The 12054-nt window shown below is 39.2% G+C and overlaps 1 protein-coding gene across 1 annotated transcript; it reads right to left on the bottom strand.

The window, feature by feature from the left end:
• Positions 1-2421: 2421 nt before the first annotated feature.
• Positions 2422-11045, bottom strand: LOC116686090 (uncharacterized; the record flags this gene model as incomplete). Its single annotated transcript, XM_032511022.1, has 9 exons — positions 10879-11045; positions 10446-10656; positions 10022-10126; positions 9620-9653; positions 9405-9476; positions 8818-8925; positions 6136-6197; positions 5185-5469; positions 2422-4228 (listed from the first exon to the last, which is right to left on the bottom strand). Coding segments are annotated over exons 2-9 (2614 nt in total), but the record flags the coding sequence as incomplete, so codon positions are not given.
• Between the last annotated feature and the right edge of the window lie 1009 nt (positions 11046-12054).

Raw genomic sequence — 12054 nt, 5'->3', positions numbered from 1 at the left:
GTCATTTGAATTGGGAAAATTTGAAGTTGGAAAAAAGGTTATGATTTCCCCCTGCCATGGGGGCTCTCGGGCTTAGGAGGTTAAGAGGATTCAAGTCCTTAAGAATGTTTGAATCCGGGAAACGCGGCCATTGTTGTAAGTGGGCCAGGAGCTACACAAGATTAAAAAATAAATGATGGAATAGTATAATTTAATCATGGAGAGTGTCTAGAGCTAGTTTCCAGCATTATGTACTATATGTACCACATTATAGATCATATTCAAGTACATACCGTTCAGTTCACGAGGCAATCTACCTCTGCTTTGTTGTGAATGTTTGTTGTGAATGTTTGTTCCTCCTCACTCTCATCATCATCATCTGTGACATCTGGACAATAATGGGAAGTACTTTAATTTGGTTAAAAACAAATTAAAAGGTTACATTGTGTAATATCTGAATGTTGGAGCGTTATGTCAATGTTACTTTGGTAATGACTCCGTTTCTGGATCAAGTTCAGTTTTCAATGAACCACTTTCTGGAATACCTCCCACAATAGATCACCGTGATGATTAATCTAGTTTCAATGAATAAATAATAATTCAATCTGGCCAACATGTCCTATACTGCTTTTTACTGCTATATTTTACACACTACTGCCTGTCCAACATATAGTCTCATAGATGCTGTGTGTCCAGGGCTTGTACATCAATGTCACTGCCACATTGGACTACGCAAGACTGCCTGTAAATAAAACACACGGAAACAGAGGCTGGGGCTTTCTGGACAGAAACCACAAAATACATTTCTCACCTGATCTCAATAAGTCACCTTGTAAAAAAAATCTGACCTTTTCACAATTTATGACATAGGCTCATGTTTAGGGGCAAATGTGAAATACGATCAGGATGTCGGCACGGGTTATTATTTTGAAAATTTACTGGATGCAGACGCACCGCATTTTATCAGTGTAGGTGACTTTTCCCCCACTGCGTCCTGTGAGCAGACCTCTGTCCTGGTTTTGTTGTTGAAGTTTGTAAATCCGGCTATTTTCTGGGGCCACAAATAAAGAAAAGGAAAGCTGTAGCTGCGAGGTGGAGTGAATGATCAATGTGGTGCTACAACTGTGGGTCAGGACACCGGTTTTGTGATGCAAATGTGTTACTCTTTTGAACACATTGTTTTGTCAAGCAAAACACTTTCTTTGTGACCCCCAGCAAACTAGCTGGAATTACAGAACTCTACACACTGAAGCTGAGGATGTCATACAACTTCATGTCAAAAATGACCTTAATAAGGCCTTACAACTCATGTTGCATATAAGAGCAAAAATTAGATCCATGAGGTCAAAGAACTGCTCCAAGAGCTCAGGGAGAGTTGTAGAAAGGCACAGATATGAACAAGGCTAGAAATAACAAACCGGCATTTATTGTTTCTGAGAGCTCAGTGTCTCCAACCAGACTGGCCATCCAGCCAAACTGAACAGTTGGGGGAGAGAACCTTGATGAGAGAGGTAGCTAAGAACCTGAAGATGACTGTGACTGAGCTCCAGAGACCCAGGTTGCAGGCCGACAACCACTGCTGCAGATCTGCACAAAAGCTGGTCTCTATGGCAGAGGTGACCAATGAGAGCTTCTCCTCAGTGAAAGACAAATAAAAAGGCTTCACAGTTACTCACAGCCTGGGAGTTCATCAGGTTTGTTTTTTGCCTTTCATGTGTTTCTGAAACTATCTCCATCTCCACACAGGATATCTGGAACTCAGTCAGAGGGATCTTTGGGGTGCTTACCTCTCTCACCAAGGTTCTTCTCCCTAGCTGTTCAGTTTGTCTGGCCAGTCAGCTGTAGGAAGAGTCCTGGTTGACCCAAACATCTTCCATATTACACTTATGGAGACCACTGAGCTCTTGGAAAAAAAGGCAGTAGATTTTTTTTCTAGCCTTGTCCAAATCTCTGTCTTGCTACAGCTCTCTCCGGGCTTTTCTTCAGCTCTTTTGACTTCATTTTTGTTCTGATATGCACTATGAACTGTAAGGTCTTATTTAAAAAAGTGTGTTCATTGAAAATCCAAATCAACCAATTCATTCAAGACAGCTGGACTCTGATGAAGGTGTGGAACCATCTCAAAGCTGAACAAAGAAAAATGGACGGCGCCTGAATGACCTACATTAGTGTGACAGCAAAGTTACGTATTTACTGAAGTATTTACCTGATAGCTTAATTAATTACTTTGAAACCACAAGATTCACAAAAGGCATGGTCTATAAACTCCAGTAATGAAGCCCTCTAAAGATCCTTTAAAACCAAGATTTCTTTAAATACATACTATACCCCTTTAGGTCTACATTTTACATAAATAACATAAGAATTTTAATACCTTCAATTTCGTCAAGAGATTTTCCTTTAAGCTCATGCATCTTTCCCTTTTCCAGTGCAAGGAGCAACTTGGAATTTTGGCACTCTGTATGGTAGGCTCTGACAGACGGTAGAACTGTCTATGTACTGATATATCGTGCCCCATAAAATCAGCAAGCTGATCTAGTTCATTGCTCTTCAAGTTCAGGATTTGTGATGTGGTCGCTATGTCTTTGCGCAGTTGAGTTGATCGTAGATACTCTGGCCTCTTGGCACCACACTCATCTGCGAGCTGTCTGAGACACTGATGTCCTCTGTAGTAAGTCAGACAATTTGGTACAGCAAACAAGTATTCATTTTGGTCTGGGACACCACATTCTTTCCTCTTCTCAATCATAATGTTGAGTCCATTTACCATCTTAGGTGTCAGCAGCACTGCTACCTTTCTATCCCTTTTTCCTTTTAGTTCAACACGCTCAAAATAGTTGCAGAGTTTCTTTTCACACTCTGACAGCCCCAATTCATCAAGGGTGTTTGTTTCTTTGTTTCTTTCCAGAAAGTGTCTCAGTTTCATCTTTGAGACCTCCCCAACACGTCTTCTATTGAAAAGGACAATCTTGGTCAATGCGGCTTTTGCAAGGCTGGAGTAGTTCTGCACTGTTGTCTCCTTCTTTAATGCAGCAGTTGCTGATTCAACAGTTTTGTCAAGATGCTTGTTAAATTTCGTTACATCATCAGTGAGCGGTAATTTGGCTGTTTTGTTATATTTCAGGTCACTAATGGTGCTTAAGGCACAGTGGGATATGTACTCCGACCACTTTGCAGTATAAAGCTTCTGAAACGCCTTTGAGGATTTAATCAAGTTGTCATCTCCAGCCATAAGAGCATGACAATGAATGATGTCACTCACTTTCAACAGTGAGTGTCCAATTTTAAGTGCAAGGCTTGGAGTTTTGTAACAGTTCTTTTCTTTATCAAATCCTGCTGTTTCTTTTACTGCTTCAATTACTTCCATGAAATTACCTGGTTTTATGGCATCCTCTAAGGTTAGGATTAAAGACCTTTTGCGAATGGTTTGCAGGAATCTTCCCAGCTGACGGATTTTTTGGCGGATATAGTCATGTTTTGAAGGGTCATGTCCATGTTTTGCGAAAAGGGTGTCAGCATACCGAAGAAGGCAGAAGTCATTACGAATAACACTTGCAATGACATCGTCATGCATATGGCTTAACATTTTAAGCACCCCATCATCAACTGTGCTTGAACATGCTGACTGGATTGCAGATGCTAGGCCGAGCACTCTTTTTCTTCCTTGATGATCCTGTTCCTCTGGTTTGGAGGAGCACCTTTTCATATGTCTCCATAGTTCTGGTCGCAAAAACATACCCTTACAATGGATACAATATTCATATTTTTTGCATTCAACCTTCTTGGCTCTGCGCTTCACTTTGAGCTGACCACTTCCTTTTTTCAGCACATCTCTGTTATACTCAAAGTTTCCCCTGTTGCGAAGATTCTCTAGAAGCTTCTTCCTAGTTGTTGAGCTTGCTGGGAGACTAAGGGCATATGCAACATCAGAATTCTCTTTTATGTGAGTTTTATAATGCCGCGCTATTTTGAAATGAAAATCCTTGCAAATGAAGCAGAAATTTTGTCCTGCTTTTACAACACTGGTTGAAGGTACTGTGTTGGTGCAAGATTGTCCAGTGTTAGGGGTGTCATCTGTGACATTACAGTTCATAGAGGTATCCATTAGTGATTCTTCAGCGACCTGTAATGTTGGGTTTGCCAAGCTGTTTATTGGTTCCTCATCCTCTGTGTCACTTTCTGAGCCTGGAACGTATTCTGGATCAGATACATCATCCGATAGCTCCTCTTCACTGAAGTCACTTTTATTCTGATTAAAATACAAGGAAAATAAAAGAAACCATAAGGCATACATAACACCTGTAATAAACACTACATGACAATCAACAAGCAACAAGCAACTGGACCTCATATGTTTCTCACTGTGCTTTTATAAACCACTACTGAGCGCGCAGACACACACACAAACTAGGACTGTTCAAAATGTTTAAAAAGAAAAATATTTTAATAACAAAAGAGAAAAATTATTTCACATAAGTTGCTCAAAGCGGTCAAAATAATGAATGTGGAAGCAGTCTAGGGACAACAAATGTTGTAGAAATGCCACTGTGTGGACTATAGTTTAACTGCTGAGCACATGGCTAATTAATTATGCTCATACTCTGCTCGTTCACTTTTATTTTTGTTCTGTTTGTTTGCTGGCTTTTATTGTTGAAGTTTTGTTTCCAGTCATTCCATGTCAGAGAGTGTTAAACTCCACACCTCTCTTCTCCTGTTATTTTAGATTAGATAGATAATTGCGGTGGTAAACATACTACAACTATGGGTAGGAGGGGGAAGCGTAATTTAAGCAGATGGAGCAGTGTCGTTCACCTTGTGTTAAAGCCGCAGTACATAAGTAAAAGTACGACGACGCTTAATTTATTAACAGTGAATTGAAGTCAAGTGGTAGATATGTTACCAAAGGTCAGTCGCTGAAGTAATTAAGTGGTTGCTCAAGTAGTTGAAAAGAAAATCTTGATTTAGCAATTTCATTTTATCAACATCATCCTAACTAAAAAAAATTACGATGTATAATCGATTTATTTATCACAAACACACGGAAGTCTTTGTGCTAAAATAGTGCTTCTAACTGCTAAACACACAAGGGTTATTGGACCATATCAAATCATGAGTCATATACAGAAGCAGAAAGCGAGCATCTTTTCAGGTCATGTTAAAGAATTTCTTGCATTTGAAGCTATACCAACAAATGTACAAACAAACCTCTTCAGGGAGCACTGTAGAGGAGAGAAATGGTGTGTTGCCTGCAGATAGAGAGACGACTGGTGAGTGGTCTGCAGATGGAGAGACAACTGGTGAGTGGTCTGCAGATGGAGAGACAACTGGTGTGTGGTCTGTAGATGGAGAGACGACAGTTGAGTGGTCTGTAGATGGAGAGACGACAGTTGAGTGGTCTGTAGATGGAGAGACGACAGTTGAGTGGTCTGTAGATGGAGAGACGGCTGGTGTGTGGAGAACAGGTTTCTCTACTGTACATGGAGCCATAGGCTGATGGAGGGGAAAAAAGGGAGAACAGAGGAGAATGAAAGAGGGAGACATGGCAGTTATTTCAATGTAGAACATCTGCTGCTGAAATACTGAATTTGAAATTGAGCTGATCTACCAACTCACACACATTAAATATTATCTGAACATATTTAGCTAGAACATTTACTGAGCAGACTCACAATATTTACATTTTGCTCAATGGTGAATACCTTGTGAAATTTGATTCTATAACTCATAATTGAACGGCAATTTTTGGAAACGTGGTTAACAAATAATGACAAGTCAATGAGGATGCTGCCATTACATCTTTGGTATAGTGGACTGCTAGGGTATTTCACCTTACTGATGTTTTCAAAGTTCATACAATTTCAAATGTAATTTGTGTTTTGTTTTCAAATCAAAATAGAGGTATCAGCATCTGTGAGAGTCCACAGTCAAAGAATTATTTTGGTGACATCAATTTGAGAATACATTTTGTTACATTCACTGTTAACACCAAATCTATTACCCATGACACAGAATACACTATTTGAACTAACACTTTAAACCTTTTGGAAAAGCAGTTCAATAAATATCTTTTTATGCCAGTTCTTAGTGCTTATGTAGGTGGCATAAAAACCTTATGGATACTGCTTCCAGTAAAGGGTTACCAAAATAACTACTTACCAAAGTCTTTTGTCTTTTGTCTTTGGAGTGAAAGCAGTATGTATGCCAGACAGTGGTGCAAACTGTTAAAACCACAAAATACTAAGGTTAGCATTAATGTTGTAATGTTTCACAATGAAGCTACAAAGATATGTACAGCTCGTCAGTGCTACTGTTGAGGAAAACAGGAGGAATTTTGTGCATTCCACACAGAGACCTGAGCAAGATGGCCAGGCACATCCACTCAACACCATGGATCCCTTGTTGTGATGCTGCACAACAGCGTGTCGAACAGCAGGTAGACAGCATCGCTGGGATTTAGCTGTGGTGTGTGGTGGTGGCTGGCCACTTCGCTTTGGTCTTGGGATGAAACTTGCCAAACCCCAGCCTCTACTGTGCTCCTACCGCTACTGCTGTAAACATCGTCAAAATCTCACCCAGTGTTGCTAGAAGACCACTAGTTATTTTTCCTCAGTGCATTGCGCCAGATTTTGACAATGTTTACAGCAGAAGCAGCAAAGTAGAAACCACCATGTTATTTTAATAAACTCCAGGGGCCTCATGTATAAAAGATTTAGCAGTTTTTATACCAGAAGATGGTGTATGGCCAAAACATTAAAAGAGTACTTACATACAGAGGTGGGTAGTAACGAGTTACATTTACTCCGTTACATTTACTTGAGTAAGTTTTTGAAAAAAATTGTACTTCTAGGAGTAGTTTTAAATCACTATACTTTTACTTGTAACTGAGTAGATTAGTGAAGAAGAAACTGTACTCTTACTCCGCTACATCAGGCTACAAGGAGCTCGTTACTTTTCTTTTTACCTCTTTGGTATTCTACGCGTCATTGTTTTTACCCCAGTGTACGTCTCATTTTAATGTTTTATTTTGACAGAGAGAGAGAAAGTCTTCCGCTTAAGGTGGTTACCTTAGGAAAAGTGCGAAACAGCAGCTACATCATGCGGCGTCTTCTGTGTCGACCAAAACAAACGGACATGTGAGCGTTCAACAACTCAACATCTAACCTGAGGAAACGTAGCGGTAGTTTTAGTTTCTGCTGTGGAGAGGTGGATCTTTGTCTTTTAGGTTACATACGGTATGTTTTACACATGCAGTATCCATCCAAATTTAATGTGACAAGTCTCTCACTTAAGCTATTTTGTAATTAATAAATAATTTTAATTTATTTTATCGATTGGATGAACAATAGTTCGCCTAAATATGATTATTTTGTATTTTTGTCGGTCTGATTGATGCTTGTGTTAAGAAATAAATCAGACGTTACTCAACAGTTACTCACTACTTGAGTAGTTTTTTCACCAAGTACTTTTTTACTCTTACTCAAGTAATTATTTGGATGACTACTTTTACTTTTACTTGAGTCATATTATTCTGAAGTAACAGTACTTTTACTTGAGTAAAATTTTTGGCTACTCTACCCACCTCTGCTTACATACAAAAATATTCACATGTATAAAAGCGGGCGTACGCCAGGTCCTGCGCACATTTCCTTTATACATCACAATCAACGCGAAGTTGAGCGCACGGGCACGAGCCACCGACTCCGCCTTACCTCCTCCTATAAATTAATATGGAAATGCCTGTAGATGCGCCCCGATGTCATTCTTTGTCCAATTTTCCGTCCTCATGTTTAACAGAGGTTAACATGTGTAACATTCTCCAGATGAATGATCAAACTTTTATGGAATATCAGCGACTGCTCAACAGTTTGCGTGATGGCCAGCACATTCTCCCATCAAGGTAATTTTTTATACATCACAAAGTGTCCGTGAAAACCAGCGTACGCAAACTTTTTGTTTGTACGCAACGTTTATACATGAGGCCCCTGGTGTACTTCAGGGCCTTCATCTCGCAATGTGGGCCACTTGTTTTTTCACAGAGTCAATAGCTTGACTCATTGAACAGCCTAATATCTGATTTCTTCACTTTTCTGTATAACAATAACAAAGTTCATGTTTTTTCCTTAATTTTTTGATTTGGAAAACAATGGGTGCAGTTTTCTTAATGCATGTTCACTTGTGAATCTTTAAACTATGATGAGGATTTTAAGGCTTCATTCGCTTTTTAACCTATTTCTGCTGGATGCTTCGCAACGACACATTACATCTACCGCCGGTTACTGCGTTGAACCTGCCGGCTGCTGCGTGGTGCAGCATTTTGTATCCGCCTGTCTTTTCATGACGCGTGCATCAGAGAACGCAACGTCATTGGTTCAAATACACATGAGGCGGGTCTTGTTGGCTATTTAAAGCCATGTGACCACCAAAATGTACCGTAGTTTGCTGAAAATCATGTCAATCAACGAGACATACATGTGCGTTTGTTTATGAATTTTTGAGAGACAAGCAAGAAAATGGTTATGACAGAGGAAGATTTTGACAGCGAGGACAGTGACATTGAGGTGGAAGATAGTGAGGAGTTTGGGAGGGAGGACGTGGTAGATGATGATGATGATGAAGAAGTGCTGGATGATCCTTTGCGCCACGCAGCAGCCGGCAGGAGGTTCAGAGTTGCGCAATGCAGTAACCAGCGGAAGATGTAATGTGTCGGCGCGAAGCATCCGGCACAAACGTGTTAAAAACAACTTTAAGTCTGTTGATTGTGAGGGGATTGTCTTTCTACAGGCAAACACAGTGTACATGTGTAATGCAACATGTTGATCTTAGAATTTTTATACAAACCTTCACATCTTAGCCCCCACCACTTCAATGAAGAAAATGGCCCACGGCAAAGTGAGCATTTTTCAAATGAGCCCAAGTTCTCTTTCACAACACGATGTTTCTTGCAATCTATAAGAAAAAAACACATTGAAATTTATCTTGTGAATACAGATTTGAATTTTGTACTTTGATTACTTCCTCTAGGGGGCTGAAATCTAGCCTTGCAATGCCAGCTCAAATCTTCAGAATGTTTTCTTCTCTGGGATGTTGGGGTTTTATTGTTTATTAAATTCTAGTTTAATTTGAATGTAAATTTGAATGTTATCAATTGATATCCCAGGGGGATTTTGGGACTGTCTTGAGACAACACCGCTGTGTTAAGCAGCGTCAACTGATCCCTGGTGTAAAGAATAGTGTCATGGCTGTACACAGACTCCCCAGACACAGCTGTAATAAGCGTGAAAAACAGTGAGGCCAGAGCAGACACAATTTCACTAGTGTCCGTAGTGCAAATAAATAAAATCCACCAAATAAATCCAAAGAAAAGTAAGATAAAAGTTCGAGGAGAAAGAAAAAAAGAAGAAAACAATGGCTATGCCAATTCTTACCCATCTCTCTCTTCCTCATTCCTCCTGAATTATCTTGCTTTCTTCTCTTCCTTCCTCTCTGTTCTTCAAAATCTTAAATAGATTATAATGAAAATGAAAACAATTGGATTGTGTAAATTATGTATTATATCCCCCTCAAATGACTTACTACTTATTATAAGGTTTTGCCTGGTATGTCCTTCCTCTATTATGTTTTTTTTATAAATATTTCTTACCATCATTGCAACCCCCTGGCCTCTTGGCTTGCTGCTGTTATCCAACCAAATTTCCATGTGGAAAAATAAAGCAAAACCACAATTAAAACACTCAAAGGTCACACAGCCATTACTAAAACATCAGTCATAAAAGAGTAGATTACGGATAAACAAAAGAAGAGGAAAGAGAAAACCCATCAGTCATGGAAGAATTACATCTCCAGTACCTATGAGATCTATGGTACTTTCGGGTCTAATGCTACTGTGGCAAATTGGCCCAAACACCATGAATAAGCACACAAAACATATAACAAGGGTTATGGAACCATAACAAACCTAAATCCTATACAGAAGCAGAAAGTGAACATTGTTTCAGGTCATGTTAAAACACTTGAAGCTACACCAACAAATGTACTAACAAACCTCTTCAGGGAGCACAGTGGAGGAAAGGAATGGTATGTCGCCTGTAGATGGAGAGACGACTGGTGTGTGGAGAACAGGTTTCTCTACTGTACTTGGAGCCATAGGCTGATGGAGGGGAAAAGGGAGAACCAGAGGAGAATGAAAGAGGGAGACATGGCAGTTATTTTAATGTAGAACATCTGCTGCTGAAATACAGAAATTGAAATTGAGCTGACATATCAAACTTCTGGCTTGCATTTCATTTGTATCCGGCCCCAAAGAAATTATCTATATTATATCACTATCAGAGAGAGGAGACCGAGAGGACGGATAGAAGACAGAAAGGAGACAGAGAAAAAAGATCTTATGCCATGCTGCAGTCTTCTTATTATATACTATTAATTACTATTTTTTAAATAGATTCAATTGGTCACATGTACTCTACCTTGGATATTTGATGCCTTTGGGAAGAACGCCATGGCAGGTTTTCTCCTCCGTAGTCATAGGTTATTTCTTGCCCTTCCTCAATGTCAACAATGGCAAACAAACACAGACTGGGTACACCATCCACCTCTATTTTTTTCATTTTTGCATTTGGTTTTTCAGCATCATTCACGAGTCTGCCAAGTGTCCCATCTTCACTTGAAGCATCAATGCTACAGGAGAAGGAGTTAAATATCATAACAAAATTGGGATTAAGAAGCAAGAACATGATTGCCAAGCATTTCTTTTACCCAGAAATGTCTGCATAGGGCCATTTGCACTAGGGGGCCAACAGAGTCATCGTGGTGCCACTATTTGCCCCCATAGTGGAAACAAGGGTCATGAGTGGTTTTGTTATTGATCAAGAATATCATCCTGCAATTCAGCTTACACACCAATGTTCCGTTCCTTTGTGTTTGAAGACGTATGTATACTCATTCCACGCTGTAGTCTTATCAGTCGTCTTCAAAACTCCTCTGTACTCCAAAACGAATGAACCTTTATGAATGGGCTCCAATGCAAACACACCTCTTCCTATCAATAAATTAATGAATAACAGTTAGTGAAATTATTAGATTGAAAATTTTAAATTGTGATAAAAATGACAATGATGCGGAAAAAAAAATTGAATTCATAAGATCTGCTAACTCACTCATCACATATCTCTACATTACTGTACAGATTCACAATATTTTCTGTTTTTCCTTGATGAGAAAAGGCATAACCTGATGAAAACATTGTGAAATTTGACCCTATAATTGCTTTTGTCATAAGCCAATATTTAAAATCATGCAAAACTGTGATGTGACCTACTATATTTTACTGCATGGCCTTGTATGCTTCACGCTGTGGTTATAAACCATCACTGGCCACACAAAAACACACACAAGTCTAATATCTTAAAGTATTGGTTCACACTGTCTCACTGTAGGCCTCACATGCCAAACACCGGTCTCAAAAACCATGACCATGGAAACACAAAAAACACACAAGTCTAATATCTTAAAGTATTGGTTCACACTGTCTCACTGTAGGCCTCACATGCCAAACACCGGTCTCAAAAACCATGACCATGCAAACACAAAAAACACACAAGCCATACTGAATCTTAGTCATATACAGAAGCTGTAAGTTAGCATTGTTTCAGGTCATTTTAAAGCACTTCCTGTGTTTAAATCTACACTGACAGTGGACTGACAAACCTCTTTGAGCAAGACTGCGGGAAACATGGCTGCTGTGTGCAAAAATCTGACCACAATTGACCAAAAACAACAAAAACTGAGCTAAAAAAACAACTAGAACTGAAAAAGGGAATTTAATAAGATTCAAGCATATTGGGATTTGGGGGCCTTTATGAATTGGCTTCAATGCAAACACACCTCTCCCTATCAATTAATAAACGAATAACAGTTAATAAAAACAAGTGTAAAAAAAAAGTGAAATTATTAGATAGAAAAATTTAAATCGTGATAAAAAATGACAATCATCCGGAAAAAAGGTGAAATTCATAAGATCTGCTAACTCACTCATCACATATCTCTACATTACTGTACAGATTCACAATATTTACT

Source organism: Etheostoma spectabile, unplaced genomic scaffold (assembly GCF_008692095.1).
Source record: "Etheostoma spectabile isolate EspeVRDwgs_2016 unplaced genomic scaffold, UIUC_Espe_1.0 scaffold314, whole genome shotgun sequence".
In the NCBI taxonomy this organism is placed as follows: Eukaryota; Metazoa; Chordata; class Actinopteri; order Perciformes; family Percidae; genus Etheostoma; species Etheostoma spectabile.
This window is presented reverse-complemented; position numbering and strand designations above follow the sequence as displayed.